The sequence below is a fragment of the Leptonotus elevatus genome, chromosome 1, assembly GCF_054856555.1.
Source record: "Leptonotus elevatus isolate MCC_2025b chromosome 1, RoL_Lele_1.0, whole genome shotgun sequence".
Classification (NCBI taxonomy): domain Eukaryota; kingdom Metazoa; phylum Chordata; class Actinopteri; order Syngnathiformes; family Syngnathidae; genus Leptonotus; species Leptonotus elevatus.
The window spans coordinates 39,904,563-39,926,527 of NC_141239.1; the positions used below are offsets into that span (position 1 = coordinate 39,904,563).

General features: G+C 41.8%; 2 protein-coding genes and 21 non-coding genes across 23 annotated transcripts; 21 read left to right on the top strand and 2 right to left on the bottom strand.

Moving 5' to 3' along the window:
* Nucleotides 1–825: 825 nt before the first annotated feature.
* On the top strand, nucleotides 826–913 carry trnay-gua (transfer RNA tyrosine (anticodon GUA)). The gene is given in 2 exon segments: nucleotides 826–862; nucleotides 878–913. It is a non-coding gene; the product is annotated as a tRNA-Tyr (tRNA).
* A 337-nt stretch (nucleotides 914–1,250) lies between these two features.
* On the top strand, nucleotides 1,251–1,338 carry trnay-gua (transfer RNA tyrosine (anticodon GUA)). The gene is given in 2 exon segments: nucleotides 1,251–1,287; nucleotides 1,303–1,338. It is a non-coding gene; the product is annotated as a tRNA-Tyr (tRNA).
* Nucleotides 1,339–2,207: 869 nt separating this feature from the next.
* On the top strand, nucleotides 2,208–2,295 carry trnay-gua (transfer RNA tyrosine (anticodon GUA)). Its single transcript is given in 2 exon segments — nucleotides 2,208–2,244; nucleotides 2,260–2,295. It is a non-coding gene; the product is annotated as a tRNA-Tyr (tRNA).
* Nucleotides 2,296–2,610: 315 nt separating this feature from the next.
* trnay-gua (transfer RNA tyrosine (anticodon GUA)) lies at nucleotides 2,611–2,698 on the top strand. The gene is given in 2 exon segments: nucleotides 2,611–2,647; nucleotides 2,663–2,698. It is a non-coding gene; the product is annotated as a tRNA-Tyr (tRNA).
* A 93-nt stretch (nucleotides 2,699–2,791) lies between these two features.
* trnay-gua (transfer RNA tyrosine (anticodon GUA)) lies at nucleotides 2,792–2,879 on the top strand. The gene is given in 2 exon segments: nucleotides 2,792–2,828; nucleotides 2,844–2,879. It is a non-coding gene; the product is annotated as a tRNA-Tyr (tRNA).
* Nucleotides 2,880–2,972: 93 nt separating this feature from the next.
* trnay-gua (transfer RNA tyrosine (anticodon GUA)) lies at nucleotides 2,973–3,060 on the top strand. The gene is given in 2 exon segments: nucleotides 2,973–3,009; nucleotides 3,025–3,060. It is a non-coding gene; the product is annotated as a tRNA-Tyr (tRNA).
* Nucleotides 3,061–3,397: 337 nt separating this feature from the next.
* trnay-gua (transfer RNA tyrosine (anticodon GUA)) lies at nucleotides 3,398–3,485 on the top strand. Its single transcript is given in 2 exon segments — nucleotides 3,398–3,434; nucleotides 3,450–3,485. It is a non-coding gene; the product is annotated as a tRNA-Tyr (tRNA).
* Nucleotides 3,486–4,352: 867 nt separating this feature from the next.
* On the top strand, nucleotides 4,353–4,440 carry trnay-gua (transfer RNA tyrosine (anticodon GUA)). Its single transcript is given in 2 exon segments — nucleotides 4,353–4,389; nucleotides 4,405–4,440. It is a non-coding gene; the product is annotated as a tRNA-Tyr (tRNA).
* Nucleotides 4,441–4,755: 315 nt separating this feature from the next.
* Nucleotides 4,756–4,843, top strand: trnay-gua (transfer RNA tyrosine (anticodon GUA)). Its single transcript is given in 2 exon segments — nucleotides 4,756–4,792; nucleotides 4,808–4,843. It is a non-coding gene; the product is annotated as a tRNA-Tyr (tRNA).
* A 93-nt stretch (nucleotides 4,844–4,936) lies between these two features.
* trnay-gua (transfer RNA tyrosine (anticodon GUA)) lies at nucleotides 4,937–5,024 on the top strand. The gene is given in 2 exon segments: nucleotides 4,937–4,973; nucleotides 4,989–5,024. It is a non-coding gene; the product is annotated as a tRNA-Tyr (tRNA).
* A 272-nt stretch (nucleotides 5,025–5,296) lies between these two features.
* Nucleotides 5,297–5,384, top strand: trnay-gua (transfer RNA tyrosine (anticodon GUA)). Its single transcript is given in 2 exon segments — nucleotides 5,297–5,333; nucleotides 5,349–5,384. It is a non-coding gene; the product is annotated as a tRNA-Tyr (tRNA).
* Nucleotides 5,385–5,834: 450 nt separating this feature from the next.
* Nucleotides 5,835–5,922, top strand: trnay-gua (transfer RNA tyrosine (anticodon GUA)). The gene is given in 2 exon segments: nucleotides 5,835–5,871; nucleotides 5,887–5,922. It is a non-coding gene; the product is annotated as a tRNA-Tyr (tRNA).
* A 271-nt stretch (nucleotides 5,923–6,193) lies between these two features.
* Nucleotides 6,194–6,281, top strand: trnay-gua (transfer RNA tyrosine (anticodon GUA)). The gene is given in 2 exon segments: nucleotides 6,194–6,230; nucleotides 6,246–6,281. It is a non-coding gene; the product is annotated as a tRNA-Tyr (tRNA).
* A 157-nt stretch (nucleotides 6,282–6,438) lies between these two features.
* Nucleotides 6,439–6,526, top strand: trnay-gua (transfer RNA tyrosine (anticodon GUA)). Its single transcript is given in 2 exon segments — nucleotides 6,439–6,475; nucleotides 6,491–6,526. It is a non-coding gene; the product is annotated as a tRNA-Tyr (tRNA).
* Nucleotides 6,527–6,620: 94 nt separating this feature from the next.
* trnay-gua (transfer RNA tyrosine (anticodon GUA)) lies at nucleotides 6,621–6,708 on the top strand. The gene is given in 2 exon segments: nucleotides 6,621–6,657; nucleotides 6,673–6,708. It is a non-coding gene; the product is annotated as a tRNA-Tyr (tRNA).
* An 814-nt stretch (nucleotides 6,709–7,522) lies between these two features.
* On the top strand, nucleotides 7,523–7,610 carry trnay-gua (transfer RNA tyrosine (anticodon GUA)). The gene is given in 2 exon segments: nucleotides 7,523–7,559; nucleotides 7,575–7,610. It is a non-coding gene; the product is annotated as a tRNA-Tyr (tRNA).
* Nucleotides 7,611–7,704: 94 nt separating this feature from the next.
* Nucleotides 7,705–7,792, top strand: trnay-gua (transfer RNA tyrosine (anticodon GUA)). Its single transcript is given in 2 exon segments — nucleotides 7,705–7,741; nucleotides 7,757–7,792. It is a non-coding gene; the product is annotated as a tRNA-Tyr (tRNA).
* A 2,436-nt stretch (nucleotides 7,793–10,228) lies between these two features.
* trnay-gua (transfer RNA tyrosine (anticodon GUA)) lies at nucleotides 10,229–10,316 on the top strand. Its single transcript is given in 2 exon segments — nucleotides 10,229–10,265; nucleotides 10,281–10,316. It is a non-coding gene; the product is annotated as a tRNA-Tyr (tRNA).
* Nucleotides 10,317–10,409: 93 nt separating this feature from the next.
* On the top strand, nucleotides 10,410–10,497 carry trnay-gua (transfer RNA tyrosine (anticodon GUA)). Its single transcript is given in 2 exon segments — nucleotides 10,410–10,446; nucleotides 10,462–10,497. It is a non-coding gene; the product is annotated as a tRNA-Tyr (tRNA).
* Nucleotides 10,498–10,654: 157 nt separating this feature from the next.
* Nucleotides 10,655–10,742, top strand: trnay-gua (transfer RNA tyrosine (anticodon GUA)). Its single transcript is given in 2 exon segments — nucleotides 10,655–10,691; nucleotides 10,707–10,742. It is a non-coding gene; the product is annotated as a tRNA-Tyr (tRNA).
* Nucleotides 10,743–10,835: 93 nt separating this feature from the next.
* Nucleotides 10,836–10,923, top strand: trnay-gua (transfer RNA tyrosine (anticodon GUA)). The gene is given in 2 exon segments: nucleotides 10,836–10,872; nucleotides 10,888–10,923. It is a non-coding gene; the product is annotated as a tRNA-Tyr (tRNA).
* A 5,759-nt stretch (nucleotides 10,924–16,682) lies between these two features.
* On the bottom strand, nucleotides 16,683–18,481 carry LOC147182084 (metalloproteinase inhibitor 2-like). The gene is made up of 6 exons (XM_086079628.1): nucleotides 18,409–18,481; nucleotides 18,012–18,149; nucleotides 17,485–17,567; nucleotides 17,310–17,412; nucleotides 17,017–17,129; nucleotides 16,683–16,881 (listed from the first exon to the last, which is right to left on the bottom strand). Exons 2-6 carry the CDS (start codon nucleotides 18,139–18,141, stop codon nucleotides 16,696–16,698), a joined length of 615 nt encoding a protein of 204 aa, XP_085935754.1. The 5' UTR covers nucleotides 18,142–18,149; nucleotides 18,409–18,481; the 3' UTR covers nucleotides 16,683–16,695.
* Nucleotides 18,482–20,606: 2,125 nt separating this feature from the next.
* On the bottom strand, nucleotides 20,607–21,668 carry LOC147182085 (metalloproteinase inhibitor 2-like). The gene is made up of 5 exons (XM_086079000.1): nucleotides 21,530–21,668; nucleotides 21,313–21,383; nucleotides 21,132–21,248; nucleotides 20,874–20,984; nucleotides 20,607–20,804 (listed from the first exon to the last, which is right to left on the bottom strand). The coding sequence occupies exons 1-5, from the start codon at nucleotides 21,666–21,668 to the stop codon at nucleotides 20,607–20,609; spliced, it is 636 nt and encodes a 211-aa protein (XP_085935126.1).
* Between the last annotated feature and the right edge of the window lie 297 nt (nucleotides 21,669–21,965).

Here is a 21,965-nt window from a genome sequence, read left to right on the forward strand (position 1 = left end):
TCGAAAGAGTTTTTGGAGAAATCCCAATCTTAATCAGTAATAGGAAATAAAAAGATTTGTGGCTAATTCATTCCTCAGATGTTCTTTAGGAGACACAGCAACCTTCGATAGCTCAGTTGGTAGAGCGGAGCACTGTAGAAGGTTTCGGTTGAAATCCTTAGGTCGCAGGTTCAACTCCGGCTCGAAGGAGTTTTTGGAGAATTCCCAATCTTAATCAATAATATGAAATAAAAAGATTTGTGGTTAATTAATTCCTCAGATGTTCTTGAGAAGGCAAGGCAACCTTCGATAGCTCAGTTGGTAGAGCGGAGCACTGTAGAAGGTATCGGTTGAAATCCTTAGGTCGCTGGTTCAGCTCCGGCTCGAAGGAGTTTTGGGAGAATTCCCAATCTTAATCAATAATAGGAAATAAAAATATTTGTGGTTAATTCATTCCTCAGATGTTCTTGAGAAGACTCAACAACCTTGGGTAGCTCAGTTGGTAGTGCGGAGGACTGTAGAAGGTCTCCGTCGAAATCCTTAGGATGCTGGTTCAAATAAGCTTGAAGGAGTTTTTGGAGAATTACCAATCTTAATCACCAATAGGAAATAAAAAGATTTGTGGCTAATTAATTCCTCAGATGTTCTTTAGAAAACACAGCAGCCTTCGATAGCTCAGTTGGTAGAGCAGAGGACTGTAGAATATCTCAACTGTTATCCTTAGTTCGCTGGTTCAAATCTGGCTCTGAGGAGTTTTTGGGAGAATTCCCAATCTTAATCAATAATAGGAAATAAAAAGATTTGTGGCGAATTCATTCCTCAGATGTTCTTTAGGAGACACAGCAATCTTCGATAGCTCAGTTGGTAGAGCGGAGGACTGTAGAAGGTCTCAGCTGATATCCTTAGGTCGCTGGTTCGACTCCGGCTCGAAGGAGTTTTTGGAGAATTCCCAAACTAAATCACATATAGGAAATAAAAATAAATCTCTCCAACTCATCTGAATATACAAATTTAAAAATTTCACAGTTGCTTGTTGACGAGTTATACTTTGTTATCCCCATTCCTCAGATGTTCTTGAGAAGACTCAGCAACCTTGGGTAGCTCAGTTGGTAGTGCGGAGGACTGTAGAAGGTCTCCGTTGAAATCCTTAGGATGCTGGTTCAAATAAACTCGAAGGAGTTTTTGGAGAATTACCAATCTTAATCACCAATAGGAAATAAAAAGATTTGTGGCTAATTAATTCCTCAGATGTTCTTGAGAAGGTACAGCAACCTTCGATAGCTCAGTTGGTAGAGCGGAGGACTGTAGAAGGTCTCAGCTGATATCTTTAGGTCGCTGGTTCGACTCCGGCTCGAAGGAGTTTTTGGAGAATTCCCAATCTTAATCAATAATTGGAAATAAAAAGATTTGTGGCTAATTCATTCCTCAGATGTTCTTGAGAAGACACAGCAACCTTCGATAGCTCAGTTGGTAGAGCGGAGGACTGTAGAAGGTCTCAGTTGAAATCCTTCGGTCGCTGTTTCAAATCCGGCTTGAAAGAGTTTTTGGAGAATTCCCAATCTTAATCAATTATATGAAATAAAAAGATTTTTGGCTAATTAATTTCTCAGATGTTCTTGAGAAGACACAGCAAACTTCGATAGCTCAGTTGGTAGAGCGGAGGACTGTAGAAGGTTTTGGTTGAAATCCTTAAGTCGCTGGTTCAACTCCGGCTCGAAGGAGTTTTTGGAGAATTCCCAATCTTAATCAATAATAGGAAATAAAAAGATTTGTGGCTAATTCATTCCTCAGATGTTCTTGAGAAGACTCAGCAACCTTGGGTAGAGCGGAGGACTGTAGAAGGTCTCGGTTAAAATCCTTATGTCATTGATTCAAATCCGGCTCGAAGGAGTTTTTTAAGAATTCCCAATCTTAATCACAAATAGGAAGTAAAAATACATTTCTCCAACTCATCTAAATATACAAATTTAAAAATGTCAAAGTTGCTCATTGACGAGTTATACTTTGTTATCCCCATTCCTCAGATGTTCTTGAAAATACTCAGCAACCTTGGGTAGCTCAGTTGGTTGAGCGGAGCAGTGTAGAAGGTCTCGGTTAAAATCCTTAGATCGTTGGTTCAAATCCGGCTCGAAGGAGTTTTTGGAGAATTCCCAATCTTAATCAATAATACGAAATAAAAAGATTTGTGGTTAATTCATTCCTCAGATGTTCTTGAGACGGCACAGCAACCTTCGATAGCTCAGTTGGTAGAGCGGAGGACTGTAGAAGGTCTCAGCTGATATCTTTAGGTCGCTGGTTCGACTCCGGCTCGAAGGAGTTTTTGGAGAATTCCCAATCTTAATCAATTTTTCCAACTCAACTAAATATACAAATTTAAAAATTTCACAGTTGCTTGTTAACGAGTTATACTTTGTTATCCCCTTTCCTCAGATGTTCTTGATAATACACAGCCACCTTCGATAGCACAGTTGATAGCGCGGAGGACTGTAGAAAGCCTCTGTTGAAATCCTCAGGTTGCTGGTTCAAATCTCTGAGGAGTTTTTTGGAGAATTCCCAATCTTAATCAATAATAGGAAATAAAAAGATTTGTGGCTAATTCATTCCTCAGATGTTCTTTAGGAGACACAGCAACCTTCGATAGCTCAGTTGGTAGAGCGGAGGACTGTAGAAGGTATTGGTTGAAATCCTAAGGTCGCTGGTTCAACTCCGGCTCGAAGGAGTTTTTGGAGAATTCCCAATCTTAATCAATAATAGGAAATAAAAAGATTTGTGGCGAATTCATTCCTCAGATGTTCTTTAGGAGACACAGCAACCTTCGATAGCTCAGTTGGTAGAGCGGAGGACTGTAGAAGGTATTGGTTGAAATCCTAAGGTCGCTGGTTCAACTCCGGCTCGAAGGAGTTTTTGGAGAATTCCCAATCTTAATCAATAATAGGAAATAAAAAGATTTGTGGCGAATTCATTCCTCAGATGTTCTTTAGGAGACACAGCAACCTTCGATAGCTCAGTTGGTAGAGCGGAGGACTGTAGAAGGTCTCAGCTGATATCCTTAGGTCGCTGGTTCGACTCCGGCTCGAAGGAGTTTTTGGAGAATTCCCAAACTAAATCACATATAGGAAATAAAAATAAATCTCTCCAACTCATCTGAATATACAAATTTAAAAATTTCACAGTTGCTTGTTGACGAGTTATACTTTGTTATCCCCATTCCTCAGATGTTCTTGAGAAGACTCAGCAACCTTGGGTAGCTCAGTTGGTAGTGCGGAGGACTGTAGAAGGTCTCCGTTGAAATCCTTAGGATGCTGGTTCAAATAAGCTCGAAGGAGTTTTTGGAGAATTACCAATCTTAATCACCAATAGGAAATAAAAAGATTTGTGGCTAATTAATTCCTCAGATGTTCTTGAGAAGGTACAGCAACCTTCGATAGCTCAGTTGGTAGAGCGGAGGACTGTAGAAGGTCTCAGCTGATATCTTTAGGTCGCTGGTTCGACTCCGGCTCGAAGGAGTTTTTGGAGAATTCCCAATCTTAATCAATAATTGGAAATAAAAAGATTTGTGGCTAATTCATTCCTCAGATGTTCTTGAGAAGACAGCAACCTTCGATAGCTCAGTTGGTAGAGCGGAGGACTGTAGAAGGTCTCAGTTGAAATCCTTCGGTCGCTGTTTCAAATCCGGCTTGAAAGAGTTTTTGGAGAATTCCCAATCTTAATCAATTATATGAAATAAAAAGATTTTTGGCTAATTAATTTCTCAGATGTTCTTGAGAAGACACAGCAAACTTCGATAGCTCAGTTGGTAGAGCGGAGGACTGTAGAAGGTTTTGGTTGAAATCCTTAAGTCGCTGGTTCAACTCCGGCTCGAAGGAGTTTTTGGAGAATTCCCAATCTTAATCAATAATAGGAAATAAAAAGATTTGTGGCTAATTCATTCCTCAGATGTTCTTGAGAAGACTCAGCAACCTTGGGTAGAGCGGAGGACTGTAGAAGGTCTCGGTTAAAATCCTTATGTCATTGATTCAAATCCGGCTCGAAGGAGTTTTTTAAGAATTCCCAATCTTAATCACAAATAGGAAGTAAAAATACATTTCTCCAACTCATCTAAATATACAAATTTAAAAATGTCAAAGTTGCTCATTGACGAGTTATACTTTGTTATCCCCATTCCTCAGATGTTCTTGAAAACACACAGCAACCTTGGGTAGCTCAGTTGGTTGAGCGGAGCAGTGTAGAAGGTCTCGGTTAAAATCCTTAGATCGTTGGTTCAAATCCGGCTCGAAGGAGTTTTTGGAGAATTCCCAATCTTAATCAATAATACGAAATAAAAAGATTTGTGGTTAATTCATTCCTCAGATGTTCTTGAGACGGCACAGCAACCTTCGATAGCTCAGTTGGTAGAGCGGAGGACTGTAGAAGGTCTCAGCTGATATCTTTAGGTCGCTGGTTCGACTCCGGCTCGAAGGAGTTTTTGGAGAATTCCCAATCTTAATCAATTTTTCCAACTCAACTAAATATACAAATTTAAAAATTTCACAGTTGCTTGTTAACGAGTTATACTTTGTTATCCCCTTTCCTCAGATGTTCTTGATAATACGCAGCCACCTTCGATAGCACAGTTGGTAGCGCGGAGGACTGTAGAAAGCCTCTGTTGAAATCCTCAGGTTGCTGGTTCAAATCTCTGAGGAGTTTTTTGGAGAATTCCCAATCTTAATCAATAATAGGAAATAAAAAGATTTGTGGCTAATTCATTCCTCAGATGTTCTTTAGGAGACACAGCAACCTTCGATAGCTCAGTTGGTAGAGCGGAGGACTGTAGAAGGTATTGGTTGAAATCCTAAGGTCGCTGGTTCAACTCCGGCTCGAAGGAGTTTTTGGAGAATTCCCAATCTTAATCAATAATAGGAAATAAAAAGATTTGTGGCGAATTCATTCCTCAGATGTTCTTTAGGAGACACAGCAACCTTCGATAGCTCAGTTGGTAGAGCGGAGGACTGTAGAAGGTATTGGTTGAAATCCTAAGGTCGCTGGTTCAACTCCGGCTCGAAGGAGTTTTTGGAGAATTCCCAATCTTAATCAATAATATGAAATAAAAAGATTTGTGGCGAATTCATTCCTCAGATGTTCTTTAGGAGACACAGCAACCTTTGATAGCTCAGTTGGTAGTGCGGAGGACTGTCGAAGGTCTCCGTTGAAATCCTAAGGATGCTGGTTCAAATCTCTGAGGAGTTTTTTTGGAGAATTCCCAATCTTAATCAATAATAGGAAATAAAAAGATTTGTGGCTAATTCATTCCTCAGATGTTCTTTAGGAGACACAGCAACCTTCGATAGCTCAGTTGGTAGAGCGGAGGACTGTAGAAGGTCTCAGCTGATATCCTTAGGTCGCTGGTTCGACTTCGGCTCGAAGGAGTTTTTGGAGAATTCCCAAACTAAATCACATATAGGAAATAAAAATAAATCTCTCCAACTCATCTGAATATACAAATTTAAAAATTTCACAGTTGCTTGTTGACGAGTTATACTTTGTTATCCCCATTCCTCAGATGCTCTTGACAGTACACAGCAAACTTCGATAGCTCAATTTGTAGCGCGGAGGACTGTAGAAGGTCTTGGTTGAAATCCTTAGGTCGCTGGTTCAAATCCGGCTCGAAGGAGTTTTTGGAGAATTCCCAATCTTAATCAATAATAGGAAATAAAAATAAATTTCTCCAACTCAAGGTCTCTGTTGAAATCTTTAGGTCGCTGGTTCAAATCCGGCTCGAATGAGTTTTGGGAGAATTCCCAATCTTAATCACAAATAGGAAATAAAAAGATTTGTGGCTAATTCATTCCTCAGATGTTCTTTAGGAGACACAGCAACCTTTGATAGCTCAGTTGGTAGAGCGGAGGACTGTAGAAGGTCTCTGTTGAAATCCTTAGGTCGCTGGTTCGACTCCGGCTCGAAGGAGTTTTTGGAAAATTACCAATCTTAATCAATAATAGGAAATAAAAATATTTGTGGCGAATTCATTCCTCAGATGTTCTTTAGGAGACACAGCAACCTTCGATAGCTCAGTTGGTAGTGCGGAGGACTGTAGAAAGTCTCCGTTGAAATCCTTAGGATGCTGGTTCAAATCTCTGAGGAGTTTTTTGGAGAATTCCCAATCTTAATCAATAGCAGGAAATAAAAAGATTTGTGGCTAATTCATTCCTCAGATGTTCTTTAGTAGACACAGCAACCTTCAATAGCTCAGTTGGTAGAGCGGAGGACTGTAGAAGGTCTCAGCTCATATCCTTAGGTCGCTGGTTCGACTCCGGCTCGAAGGAGTTTTTGGAGAATTCCCAAACTTAATCACATATAGGAAATAAAAATACATTTCTCAAACTCATCTAAATATACAAATTTAAAAATTTCACAGTTGCTTGTTGACGAGTTATACTTTGTTATCGCCATTCCTCAGATGTTCCTGATAATACACAGCAACCTTCGATAGCTCAGTTGGTAGAGCAGAGGACTGTAGAAGGTATTGGTTGAAATCCTTAGGTCGCTGGTTCAAATCCGGCTCTGAGGAGTTTTTTCGAGAATTCCCAATCTTAATCAATAATAGGAAATAAAAAGATTTGTGGCCAATTCATTCCTTAGATGTTCTTTAGGAGACACAGCACCCTTCGATAGCTCAGTTGGTAGAGCGGAGGACTGTAGAAGGTCTCTGTTGAAATCCTTAGGTCGCTGGTTCGACTCCGGCTCGAAGGAGTTTTTTGGAGAATTCCCAATCTTAATCAATAATAGGAAATAAAAAGATTTGTGGCTAATTAATTCCTCAGATGTTCTTGAGAAGACACGGCAACCTTCGATAGCTGAGTTGGTAGAGCGGAGGACTGTAGAAGGTTTTGGTTGAAATCCTTAAGTCGCTGTTTCAACTCCGGCTCAAAGGAGTTTTTGGAGAATTCCTAATCTTAATCTCAAATAGGAAATAAAAAGATTTGTGGCTAATTCATTTCTTAGATGTTCTTGAGAAGACACAGCAACCTTTGATAGCTCAGTTGGTAGAGCGGAGGACTGTAGAAGGTCTCAGCTGAAATCCTTAGGTCGCTGTTTCGACTCCGGCTTGAAGGAGTTTTTGGAGAATTCCCAATCTTAATCACAAATAGGAAATAAAAATACGATTCTCCAACTCATCTGAATATACAAATTTAAAAATTTCACAGTTGCTTGTTGACGAGTTATACTTTGTTATCTCCATTCCTCAGATGTGCTTGACAGTAAACAGCAACCTTCGATAGCTCAGTTGGTAGAGCGAAGGACTGTAGAAGGTCTTGGTTGAAATCCTTAGGTCGCTGGTTCAAATCCGGCTAGAATGAGTTTTTGGAGAATTCCCAATCTTAATTTAATAATAGGAAATAAAAATAAATTTCTCCAACTCAAGGTCTCTGTTGAAATCTTTAGGTCGCTGGTTCAAATCCGGCTCGAATGAGTTTTGGGAGAATTCCCAATCTTAATCACAAATAGGAAATAAAAAGATTTGTGGCTAATTCATTCCTCAGATGTTCTTTAAGAGACACAGCAACCTTCGATAGCTCAGTTGGTAGAGCGGAGGACTGTAGAAGGTCTCTGTTGAAATCCTTAGGTCGCTGGTTCGACTCCGGCTCGAAGGAGTTTTTTGGAGAATTCCCAATCTTAATCAATAACAGGAAATAAAAAGATTTGTGGCTAATTCATTCCTCAGATGTTCTTGAGAAGACACAGCAACCTTCGATAGCTCAGTTGGTAGAGCAGAGGACTGTAAAAGATCTCAGCTGATATCCTTAGGTCGCCGTTTCGACTACGGCTCGAAGGAGTTTTTGGAGAATTCCCAATCTTAATCACAAATAGGAAATAAAAATACGATTCTCCAACTCATCTGAATATACAAATTTAAAAATTTCACAGTTGCTTCTTGACGAGTTATACTTTGTTATCTCCATTCCTCATATGTTCTTGATAATACACAGCAACCTTCGATAGCTCAGTTGGTAGAGCGGAGGACTGTAGAAGGTATTGGTTGAAATCCTTAGGTCGCTGCTTCAAATCCTCTGAGGAGTTTTTTGGAGAATTCCCAATCTTATTCATTAATAGGAAATAAAAAGATTTGTGGCGAATTCATTCCTCAGATGTTCTTTAGGAGACACAGCAACCTTCGATAGCTCAGTTGGTAGTGCGGAGGACTGTCAAAGGTCTCCGTTGAAATCCTTAGGATGCTGATTCAAATCTCTGAGGAGTTTTTTGGAGAATTCCCAATCCTAATCAATAATAGGAAATAAAAAGATTTGTGGCTAATTCATTCCTCAGTTGTTCTTTAGGAGACACAGCAACCTTCGATAGCTCAGTTGGTAGAGCGGAGGACTGTAGAAGGTCTCAGCTGATATCCTTAGGTCGCTGGTTCGACAACGGCTCGAAGGAGTTTGTGGAGAATTCCCAAACTTAATCACATATAGGAAATAAAAATAAATTTCTCCAACTCATCTAAATATACAAATTTAAAAAATTCACAGTTGCTTATTGGCGAGTTGTACTTTGTTATCCCCATTCCTCAGATCTTCTTGATAAGACACATTAACCTTCCATAGCTCAGTTGGTAGAGCGGAGGACTGTAGAAGGTCTTGGTTGAAATCCTTAGGTCGCTGGTTCCACTCCGGCAAGAAGGAGTTTTTGGAGAATTCCCAATCTTAATAATAGGAAATAAAAAGATTTGTGGCTAATTCATTCCTCAGTTGTTCTTTAGGAGACACAGCAAACTTCGATAGTTCAGTTGGTAGTGCGGAGGACTGTAGAACGTCTCTGTTGAAATCCTTAGTTCACTGGTTCAAATCTCTGAGGAGTTTTTTGGAGAATTCCCAATCATAATCAATAATAGGAAATAAAAAGATTTGTGGCTAATTCATTCCTCAGATGTTCTTGAGAAGACACAGCCAACTTTGATAGCTCAGATTGGTAGAGCGGATGACTGTAGAAGGTTTTGGTTGAAATCCTTAGGTCGCTGGTTCAAATCCGTCTCGAAAGAGTTTTAGGAAAATTCCCAATCTTAATCTCAAATAGGAAATAAAAATACATTTCTCTAAATCAAGGTCTCTGTTGAAATCCTTAGGTCGCTTGTCCAAATCTGTTACGAATGAGTTTTTGGAGAATTCCCAATCTTAATCAATAATAGGAAATAAAATGATTTGTGGCTAATTCATCCCTCAGATGTTCTTGAGAAGACACAGTAACCTTCAATAGCTCAGTTGGTAGAGCGGAGGACTGTAGAAGGTCTCCGTTGAAATCCTTAGGTCGCTAGTTCAACTCCGTCTCGTAGGAGTTTTTGGAGAATTCCAAATCTTAATCAATAATAGGAAATAAAATGATTTGTGGCTAATTTATTCCTCAGATGTTCTTGAGAAGACACAGCCACCTTTAAAACCTCAGTTGGTAGAGCAGAGGACTGTAGAAGGTTTTGGTTGAAATCCTTAGGTCGCTGGTTAAAATCCGGCTCGAAGGAGTTTTTGGAGAATTCCCAATCTTAATCACAAATAGGAAATTAAAATACATTTCTCCAACTCATCTAAATATACAAATTAAAAAATTTCACAGTTGCTCGTTGAGTTATACTTTGTTATCCCCATTCCTCAGATCTTCTTGATAAGACACATCAACCTTCGATAGCTCAGTTGGTAGCGCGGAGGACTGTAGAAAGTATCTGTTGAAATCCTTAGGTCACTGGTTCAAATCCGGCTCTGAGGAGTTTTTTGGAGAATTCCCAATCTTAATAATAGGAAATAAAAAGATTTGTGGCTAATTCATTCCTCAGATGTTCTTGAGAAGACACAGCCAACTTTGATAGCTCAGATTGGTAGAGCGGAGGACTGTAGAAGGTTTTGGTTGAAATCCTTAGGTCGCTGGTTCAACTCCGGCTCGAATGAGTTTTTGGAGAATTACCAATCTTAATCAAAACTAGGAAAGAAAAAAAATTGTGGCTAATTCATTCCTCAGATGTTCTTGAGAAGACACAGCAACCTTCGATAGCTCAGTTGGTAGAGTGGAGGTCTGTAGAAGGTCTTGGTTGAAATCCTTAGGTCGCTGGTTCAAATCCGGCTCGAATGAGTTTTTGGAGAATTCCCAATCTTAATCACACATAGGAAATAAAAATACATTTCTCCAAGTCATCTAAACATACAAATATAAAAATGTCACAGTTGCAAGTTGACGAGTTATACTTTGTTATCCCCATTCCTCAGATGTTCTTGAGAAAACGCAGCAACCTTCGATAGCTCTGTTGGTAGAGCGGAGGACTGTAGAAGGTTTTGGTTGAAATCCTTAGGTCGCTGGTTCAACTCCGGCTCGAAGGAGTTTTTGGAGAATTACCAATCTTAATCACAAATAGGAAATAAAAAGATTTGTGGCTAATTCATTCCTCAGATGTTCTTGAGAAGAGACAGCAACCTTCGATAGCTCAGTTGGTAGAGCGGAGGACTGTAGAAGGTATAGGTTGAAATCCTTAGGTCGCTGGTTCAAATCCGGCTCGAATGAGTTTTTGGAGAATTCCCAATCTTAATCACACATAGGAAATAAAAATACATTTCTCCAAGTCATCTAAACATACAAATATAAAAATGTCACAGTTGCAAGTTGACGAGTTATACTTTGTTATCCCCATTCCTCAGATGTTCTTGAGAAAACGCAGCAACCTTCGATAGCTCTGTTGGTAGAGCGGAGGACTGTAGAAGGTTTTGGTTGAAATCCTTAGGTCGCTGGTTCAACTCCGGCTCGAAGGAGTTTTTGGAGAATTACCAATCTTAATCACAAATAGGAAATAAAAAGATTTGTGGCTAATTCATTCCTCAGATGTTCTTGAGAAGAGACAGCAACCTTCGATAGCTCAGTTGGTAGAGCGGAGGACTGTAGAAGGTATAGGTTGAAATCCTTAGGTCGCTGGTTTGACTCCGGCTTGAAGGAGTTTTTGGAGAATTCCCAATCTTAATCACAAATAGGAAATAAAATTACATTTCTCCAACTCATCTAAATATACAAATTTAAAAATGTCACAGTTGGTAGTTGACGAGTTATACTTTGTTATCCATTCCTCAGATGTTCTTGAGAAAGCACAGCAACCTTCGGTAGCTCAGTTGGTAGAGTGGAGGACTGTGGAAGGTATCGGCTGAAATCCTTAGGTCGCTGGTTCAAATCTGGCTACAACAAGTTTTGGGAGAAATTCCAATCTTAATCAATAATAGGAAATAAAAAAATTTGTTGAATTTAAAAAACTGTAAATATTGTTTCTTGCAGTGTCTCTGTGGCGCAATAGGTCATTACATTTGGCTTTTAATCTAAAGGTTGGTGGTTCGAGCCCACCCTGGGAAGATGTATAGTTTTTCAGAATTTCCCTGTGAATTTGATTGTTTTTTTGCCGCTACATGCAGTGTCTCTGTGGTGCAATAGTTAAGTGCATTTTGCTGTTAACCGAAAGGTTGACGGTTCAACCCCTCTCAGGGACGTGGTACAGTTTTTCAAAATATCCCTTTGAATTTGAACGATTGTTGACTTGTGTTGAAATTCAAAAACTTACTCTGTGGCGCAATTGGTCAGCGGATTCAGCTGTTACCAAAAAGTTCAGCTGTCAAACTCCGGTCCTTCGAGCGCCGGAGTACTTCAGGTTTTGGATGTTTCCCTTCTCCAACACAGTTGATATATGATCAGCTCATCAGCAAGCTCTGCATAAGCCTGATAACGATCGTGCTGATTGAAGTCAGCTTGTGTTGGAAGAGGGAAACCTCCAAAACCTGCAGGAATAAGGCCCTCGAGGACCAGAGTTTGACACCTATGGTATAGAGGATGGTTGAGACATTCACGCCGTTTTTTTCCTCGCTACATTGCAAGGGAAAATATCCGCTGCGATCTAGGAAGCAGATTGTGTCTGAGTTTCGGTAGATGCTGGTGTGGTGGATCTGGCATGCATGAAAATCTCCACCAAAGAGGAGAGCCGTCGACCCCTGCCAGGACAGAGCAAGCGCAACACCTCAGGGCCCCCCAGGCCGCGGCAGCGCCAAAGGACGACCCCTGGGCCCCGCCAGGGCCACCGGCTGGAGAGCAAACCCAGGAGCAGGAGTGCCCCCCACCCCAACACGGCCCGCGCCCCCGACCCAACGCAGCAGGACGGGGCACTGCAGGCCCACCAGGCACCCCACCGGCCCCCAACCCCCGCCCCCCCCCACGACACCCCCCCCCGCCCCCAATCCACCCCCGCCATCCACCCCAACCCAGCCCCAGCCGCCCCCAAGTCCCCAATCCCGAGGGGCCGGACAGCGGAGCGGAGAGGGCAGCCGCGCCCACCCCACCCCCCGCCGCGTGGAGGGACGGAACACCGGGGGCAGAAGGGGAGATGGGGGCACCGGAGGACGGCCGACACCCCTGAACCCCAGGCCCAGCGGGGGAAGGCCCCGGGCGTCACCTTAGCGTTCTTTGTGAAAGTTAACCCCTGTTACTGAGTCCGCCAGCTCGCCGACTGGCGAACTCTACCCCTAAACCGTGAATGTGACCCCACCCAGTGTATATACAAGTGTGTGTGTGTGGTGCATTAAAATTAGGAGCAGGTGAACCGGAGCCGATGGAAATGATATTCCCTTGCTCCGATCCACCCGCCACCCAAGCATGTTACTGAGTGTATGTGGTGCATTAAAAAAAATAGATAGGGCGGGGGGGGGGGGGGTTGGGGACACGGACAGGGGACCGCAGCACTGCTCTATACCGCGGTCCCCAACCGATGGCACACCCACAAGCCCCCCCCCCCACCCCCCAGTTGTGTGGTGCATTAAAATTGGAGGGGAGTTGTAGGGTGAAGACGGTGTTTCCACCCTACCCCACCCCCCAAAGTGTGTTATGTGCCCTATATGTCTATAAAAGTGTATTGTGCAAACCTAGTGTAGTGAGTTAAGAGGAGCAACCAGCGGGGCCCTCCCCAACCGGGCGGGGGCAGGAGGCGCACCCGCCCACCAAGCCCCCACCCACCCCACCGGGACCTCGGCGGGCATATGGGACAAGCCCGGCGGGGCGATAGGGCTCGTCCCCCGGATACTGGGTCCCGCCCGAGGTGCCAGGACGCCCACCGGAGCGGGGCGGGCACGACATCAAACCCCAGCCACCCCCGCTGGCCCCTGGAGCACCGAGACCCGGGCCATGGATGGAGCCCCCGGCCCAGGGGAGGGGAAGGAAGGCGTACCGGGGAGGGGGAAGGGAGGGGGGAAGGAGATGACAAGAAGGGCAGGGGGCAGCGGCAGGGCCGCAGAGAGAGGGGGAGAGGAGGAGGAAGGGTGACGAGGGAGAAGAGACAGGGAGGCGGAGGACGGGCGGGGAGAGGCGAGGAGGGAGAGGCAGCAAGGGGGAGGAAGGGGGAGGGGAGAGGGAACCACCGGGCACCCCGGCGGCCCACAGGCCCCGAACCGCGTCGCCGGGCACAGAGCGACGGACCGCGCCGGAACGGCGCCGCCCCAGACGCCAGGGAAAGCCCCGCAACACAGCACCCCCCAAGAGACCCAGGGAACGGCCAAGACGCAGCCGCCACCCAGCAGCCAACAGAGGGGCAGACCCGCCCACGCCCAGCCAGGGGGGACAGCACCCACAGAATGAACCCACTGGCATGCCGTGAATCCGAATATCAACCCCTGGTGCCCATCGGAGGCGAATCCGCTCGATCCCGCTGGCAGCAGCCGGGTTCCTGACTATAAAAACACAAACATTAGTTACAAATTGCCAAATACAGAAACATCAATGCAAGTTATCACGCTGCTGTGGCTCTTGCTAACAGACAGAATTAAGTAACCAGGTTTAGGTTATAAAATTCTATATACGTAGACCATGTTTCTTTAAATTTTGACATTTGGTTTTTATTTGAGGCAGATATTTTTTCCATTAAAATGTGATTTATGAGGAGGTTAGACCATTTTGTTGCACTCTAGTGTGTAAGTAACTTTGTGTGAATAAAAACGGTTGCAATTCCCTTGACTGTATGTCATACCGCAAACTTTGAATACTGCTCTTGTAAAATCCCTTTTTTTCCCTCAGTTTTATAAATAATTGTATTTTGTCAGCTGTTGTAAGAAATCATCTAATGATTTTTACTTGTAGTGCTCACAGAATGCCAAAGGGACGATGCATTTTGGGGGCACTGACTACTTGTGTGAAATATAAATTCGATTTTGACACATAGGTGAGCTGTTTTGGGAGAGATATGAGCTTTTGCAGATGATCCAAAGAGATGTGCAAAATCATCCAAGTTATTTTTGGCAAAATAACTAAGTGAATGCAGATGAGCCAAAGCAATTGAGAAGGATCTTTGCAAATGTGACTGTACCAACTCTTTGTTTGGGAAAGGAACTTGGAGTGACGCATGTGTGAACAGTTTCGGGATAGATATGTGCTTTTGATAATCAACTGATAGGTTGTGCACAAATGTAAGTCTGTTTGGCCAAATGAGCTTGCAGTTTTGAAAATGTCATCTCGGTTTCAAGAAATGTGCCAAACCTATGGAGAAAAACTGTAATTGTACATGAAAAGTAGTTCTCAAATTTATTCTAGACAAAATATTAACTTTCGTAAAAATGGCTAAATTAATCAAGTATCCTTTTAAACTGTGAAGCTACTTTCTCATGATTGCTCACAGAGGTTAACCTCACCGCATTTTTGCTTGTGAATAACACAACAATTGAGGGAAATTATTTTACCCAACTTCACGTTTCTTACATTATGCTTCACATAAAGTGCAACACTTTTTTTTTAACATACAAAAAAATTTCTAGCAAGAACTTAATTGCTGACCCTTGAGAGCAAAGTTCATTTTTTGTTCATTCTGTGATATTGCAAAAGTATGCTACAAGAGTCCCTTTAGCGACATTCCCAAATCCCACAATGCCATGTCATTGTGTCATTGGAAGACTAACATCAGCCACCTCTGAAAACTAAGAAATTGCCTCAAACTGAGAAAGGTTTAAGGCATCTTCTTATGAAGTAATAAGGTCACGCAAGCAGGCCAACGCTGCATGTCATGACCATCATCATTGTAGAAGAATCAGAAGTAATTTGCAGCAAGTGCTGGATTGTCACCATAGAGAACACTGCATTCATTGATTTTATTCATTTTTATTTTGAGTTAATGGCTTCTTAAAGCCTGGTATTCCTTTTCATACCTGTCAGCCGCCCTGTACCAGGAACAACATCCGTTGCTGCTCTGGGCCTGTCATGACTGCCCAACTTGCCTGTCAGGAAGTCAGGCCACAAGCACTCGGCTGGGCCGGTCATGCAGCACGGAAAGGAAAAGCAGGACATTATCTATGGGTGGTAGGTCAATGGTTTAATCAAACATGTTCATGTTCTACTGGATTAAGGTGCCACTAAAGAACAGTATAAACAAATTCAAGGCTTAAATCCATTTGTGTTACCGTGCAACCTCAGCCCTGTGCAGAGCGGGACAGAAGGTTCTTTTGCGTGGCGCTCAAGGAATCCCACAGCTCATGGAAGTCACACAGGGAGACATGCAGTTTGCCATCGGAGTGCAGTCTGCCTGTAATGTTAGAAGACAGGAGATGAAATGATGGGATGGGTAAAATCTCAACTCATTAAGTAAAAGGATGCATGCTAAATTATAGGGATTTTAGATACCACTATTTCCAGACCAATGCACTCAAAAGGCCACCAATAAAATGCATTTGTCTTCATTGCGCACACCACGATTCTAAGCATCCCAAACCTGCTCACTGGGCGACATCCTATGAGTAGGTTAGATGAAGTGTACGAATGGCACAACAATGAGCGTCAGGGTCTTCAGGGACGGTATCTCTGTGCATTCAAAATGCCACCATTAAAATGCACTTGTGTTCATTGCGCACACCATGCATACTATGCGCATACCAGGACCCACCTTCTGCCACCATGGACCACTCCATCCACACCATCAGTAAACTGCTCACCCATATGCCACGCCAAGGAGAAATGCTCAGTTCCAGTCATGTCCAGTGGCAGTTGGCAGCTTCATTATTTTTCATGTACAGTAAAATAGCTTTAAAAACACATTTGGCCCTTGCTGTGACATGTTCTCAGGAAAAGGGTAACAACCAATCATAGCTCAGTTTGCTAATGTCACAACCAAACCCAGAACACAGGTGAGCCCTGATTGGTCAGTATCTATTTAACGCACGTTTATTCAACACAAAGTGACATAAAAAAAATAAAATAAAAATGACTTAAGGTATTAATTGTACATGAAAAGTAGCTATCAAATGTATTCTAGACTAATGCTGAAAAATGGCAAAATTAGTCAAGTGTCATTTTAAATTGTTCAGCTGCTTTCTTATGATTACTCAGAGGTAAACCTCACCACATTTTTGCTTGTGAATGACTGAGCAATTCAGGGAAACTTTTTTTTTTACCCAATCTTGGACCCCAGTTTCCAATTCTGTTCATCTGGGAGATTTTACAGACAAGTGTTTGATGAGCATCTCATCTTTAGCAGTGTTGCCACCCGTCCCAGCAATAAAAATGCGAAGTTAGTTTGCTAGAAATAATGATAAACTGTTTGAACATCAAGCATCTTGTCTTTGTAATTTAGTCAACTACAGGTTGAAAATCATTTGCAAAACATTGTATTCCATTTAACAGAACATCCCAAATTCATTGGGTTTGTACCTCGAAAGTCACCAGTGCTGAAGAAAAGAGAAAAGCCTGCATTGAGTTTATTTTTTATTTTGAGTTAGCCTTTCCAGACCAGTCAGCCACCCTGTACCAGGCACAACATCCATTGCTGCTCTTGATGCAAGCGAAGTTTTGGGCCTGCTCACCAACGCCCATCTTCCCCGGCAGGAAGTCTGTCCACAAGCACTCACTTGGGCCGGTCATGCAGCACGGGAAGGAGAAGCAGGACTTGATCTGTGGGTGACCAAGGACTTAATAAACATGTTGGGTCACGACTAGAACAGCAATAAAGCAGTTGACAACATCTGCTGGATTAAGAGACAGCTAATTAGCATAAACAAAATCAAGGTTAAAATCCAGTTGTGTTACCGTGCAACCACAGCCCTGTGCATAGCGGGACAGAAGGTTCTTTTGTGTGGAATCCCACGGCTCATGGAAGTCACATTGGGAGAGGTGCAGTGTGCCGTCGGATTGAAGCTTGCCTGCAATTGCAGAAGACAGGAGGAAAATCTCAGATCAAGTCAATGGATGCATGTTAACGCACAGCACAAGTCTAAACTGTCATAGGCAGTGTAAGCCTTCAAATGCTTATATTTGAGCACTATTAAGTTATTATTAGTTTTCTTTTACACATGGGACGAAAATATTCCAGGTTTTTATACCTATGAGTAGATATTCAGCGCCCTTGGTCAGAGTGACTCCACATGCTGCAGAGTTGGGTCCAGTGTAGATGGCAGCAAAAAGCATTTTTACTCCCTTGAAGGTCTGAAAAACAAAAACAAAGAGTCAGGTCCAACATGCATACATGAAGATGCATTTATGTCAAAAGTATCTCACCGTCAAGTGTTGGATGTCATACTTGGTGGGTCGACCTTTACCTTGTGCGCCAGGCATCACTCCGAGAATCTTGGCCCTGATGACTAGAAAATACATGTTTTCAAAAGATGCATTCAAACCCAAAGGGGCATCCAGGTTGGAAGAGTCGGTGCCCCAAGACAGCAGCGGAAAGCCACATGAAAGGCTCGCGCACCTTTAAATGCTTTTTTAGCATCATATAAACAAATATATTTATTCAAATGTCTTTGTTATGTCACAGACAAGTCAATTGCTAGCTTTAAAATGTCATTTTATGACAAATTAGACTACAAATGCATAAAAAATTAAATAAATACAAACATTAACTGTCCACTATTCCACTGGATGTGGTTTGAAATACAAACCCGAAAAATTCACCTTTGATTGGGAAACTGTCATACACATACAGAATAAAACACTTTCGCAAAATCAGTACTACTGCATAATTTTTAAAAATAATGACAAAAAAGGAAGAAAAACAACTGAAAGTGGAATCCTGTTCAACTTACCAACAACGTCTGTTTGGCAATACAACTGCTGCGGATGCATCGGGAAACAGCTACAGGCTTGCGCTCCTTCCTCTTGGAGCCCCCACAAGCACAGCAGCACCAGGGGCAGCACAAACGTCTTCCAGATCATCCTGAAATCTTCAAGGAAACAAAGTTAGACAAACAGCCGCTTCTGGGTGTACAAACAAGATTCCGTTCCAGAAGATGAAGTTGGCTCTGCTTGAGCTCCAGTCGAAGAGGGCCTTATAGCTGCAGAATTCGCCCACAATTAAGAGCCGTTACTTGCAAACACTGATTGAAGACTGCTTTCACCTGACACTTGCGTCAACACCAACGAAATTAAAAACATTTCCTCTCGTCTGAAATGAGACATAGATTTTATCCAACCAGTTTTTACCTGCAGAAATTTGAGAAAGATATCAATTGCACTTTTTGTTTTGCGGTAGATACAATTTGGGCACATTTGTTCTGGTTATTTATTTGATATAAGGAAATATGAAAAGACTGCTTGCTCATTCTCTTATAGACCATTATTTCATCAAAAATTCTGCATAATAAACAAACAAACAAAATTCTGAGGGTTTTTTGTATCTATTTTTTTCATTTTGCAAACTTTACAACTTAATTTTCTAGGGTTACATTGTATCCTCTCTTTTATTTCATCCTTCTGTTTCATTTGTATTTTATATCCTTTGCAACTTCCCTGACACAGGATATGAATTTGTTGAAGTTGTACACTAATATTGTGTTCAGACTTTATGTATGTTACCCTATGTGTTTTTAAATTTAATAAAAAAAAAAAAGGTTTTCAACAGACATACACATGTACGCAGAACAGTTTTGTTTTGACACCACACCAGCAAATGCTTAATTGGGAGACATCATAAATCATTCTAATTTCAATCACAGCAATTGACACACAAACTTCAAATTCAGTAATCCAATAATGATGAATTTTCTTTTAAGTATTCATGTTCATCTGTCTACACAAAAGGAACAAAACTGTTCATTGTCTTTTGTCTGATCTACTGATGCATTCCAGAGTTTTGTGAGCTCACTGTAAAAAAAAAAAAACACTGTAAAAAAATTACCAGCATTTCGCAATAATAATTATTATTTTTTGGTGTAATTTAATGTAAGTTCCCCTGTAATATCCCAACACATTTTTTCTACAAACTACAGCATCCTTGGATTTTACAGCATTTAACTGTTATTTTACAGTAAATTCATGCAATCAAAAAACCCTGTTATATCACAAGGCCTGTAACATTATATATATATATATATATAGATATATATATATAATATTATTTTATTTATTTTATATATTGGTAAGTCTCATGATGTAACCTAAAGACGCCATTTCCCTTTTCTCTGAGTCTAAGAGTAGAACAAATGGCACTTTCTCTAAAAGTGTCAACACGGTCATATTTGGAAGTTTCTTGTGTGATTAATGAAATATAAATCAACTACAAATTGTGAACCGCCCCTTCTGGTAGAGCTTAGATCAGAAAAAATATGAATGATCAGTGACTGGGGGGGAAGAAATCTTAGCTTTTGGTTCCGTTTGAGTTGGGACATGAAATCAAAATATGTCGTTAATGAATTTAAGAAATTGTTAAAGGGAAGAAGGTCACTTGTGGTAAAACTTGTGATATATATAAATTTTTTCAATTACTAGAAATAATAGACGACGTCACAGCTTTTGCTTTCTTCCTGCAGCTTGCAGTGACTGCAAAATAGCACCGAGGGCAGCATGGCTCAGTGGTGGAGTGGATGTCTCTAACCAGGAGGTTGTGGGTTCTTATCCAATTACGTATTGTGAAATCACAAGGAACATTTTTACAGTGCAGGAAAAGTTAACTGAAACGCCACTCAAAACAGGGAGGATCCTTTTGCAAAGTCGAAGGGGGGAAAAGTACCTCGTCGTCACAGAGTTGCTTCAATCTGACGTCACTCGAAAACGGCAACCCCGCACAAAGACAGACCGTGAATGGCAAAACATATTATAAAAATATCATTTTTACGATTTAGTACCAACTTTAAGATATGCTAAGTGTAATGTAGGAAAAGTTCAAATAATTACAAAGTAGATCAAAATGTATTTTGGGGATCAAAAAACAATTTTCATTATTAGCCCTCCGTTTACAGTCACCTGGAATACTTAAGGCCATAGCTGGTACAATACGAGTGAGACAACTCATATTTCCCACTTTTCTGGTATGCAGGTTGCTAGACTCTGATGGGCCTCAGGTATGACCAGGGAGCACTGCGCCCCCACGAAAACAAAAAGTAAAATTTAATATAGTGCATTATAACACTTAGAAAAGCATTTAAAACTGAAAGAAACCATCACAAAATCTGCAACATTCATAACCCATTTTAGTAAAAACTTGATACTTTAGGGGAAAGTCATTTCTCAATTCCTTCCGCGCCGTTAGAAAGTCCTGAATCAACAACCGAAAGACAAGAAATCCAAACTGCCTCTCCCTTAAATCTGTAATGTTGCATTACAACTTCATGATAATTCAAACTAGCAGCCAAAAGTCACAGTGCCAAATCAGAGAAAGAGACCTGCATTGGTTTTATTTTGAGTTAATGGCCTTCTAAAACAGGGTAGCGCTTTGCAGACCAGCCATCCCCCCTGTACCAGGAACAACATCCCTTGCTGCTTTTGATGCAAGCAAAGTTTTCACTCTGGTCACGACTGCCCAAGTTGCCCGGCAAGAAGTCGGTCCACAAGCATTCTGTCGGGCCGGTCATGCAGCACGGGAAGGAGACGCAGGCAGTTATCTACGGTGACAGGGAGTTAAACATGTTAACACACACAACAATGCTAAAATTCTACAGTTGCGTTCCTACCGTGCAGTCGCAGCCCTTATTGTAGAGAGCCAACAGGTTTTTTTGCATGGCGCTCAAGGAATCCCACGACTGATGGAAGTCACACAGGTAAACATGCAGTGAGCCGTCAGACTGCCTGCATTTGCACAAAACAGGAGGGGAACTGAAACCTCACAACATCCATAACAAGTATAGGCCATATAGTAAAATAAATCAAGTCTAAAATCTGGCATAGGCAGTGTTGAAACCTTCAACAAGGAAAGGCTTATATTAGGTGACTTTGTCTTTCATACCCATGAGTAGATATTCAATGCCCTTGGTCAGAGCGACTCCACATGCTGCAGAGTTCGGTGCAGTGTAAATTTCTCCAAAAAGCTTTTCAACACCCTTGAAGGTCTGAAAAACAGATTCATGTTAACATGCATATATGAAGATAGATGAAATACAGAAAGTATCTTACCTTGGTATGTTTGATGTTGTACTTTGTGAGTCCACCTTTCCCTTGTGCTCCAGGCATCACTCCAACAATCTGTCTTGATAACTAGAACGAAAAGACAAACAGAAAAGTGGCATGCAGGTTAGAAGATTATGGGCCAAGACATACAGAAGAACATATTACATTAAACTAAAAAATATATATACAATAGAGGGGTGGAATACTAAAAGTGGAGTCCCATTCAACTTACAAACAACATCTGTCTGGCAATACAACTGCTGGGGATGCATAGGGAAACAGCTACAGGATTGCGCTCCTTCCTCTTGGAGCCCCCACAAGCACAGCAGCACCAGGGGCAGAACAAACATCTTCCAGCTCATCCTGAAATCTTCAAGGGCACAAAGTAAGACCCGCAGAAGAGTTTGGTTGCACAAACAGGATGCCGTTCCAAAAGAAGAGTTCTGTTCTGCTACAACAGGAGATTGGCTCTGCTTGAGTTCTTTTTGACCAGGACTTCTTTATAGCTGCAGACTCCGCCCACAATTAAGCGTCGCCGCCGCACACACTGATTAATGATTACTTTCACCTGAGAGTTCATCAGCACAAATAGATTTCCTGTAAAATGACAGATTTTATCCAACAAATTTCTATTTGCAGAAATTTGAGAAAAATATAAA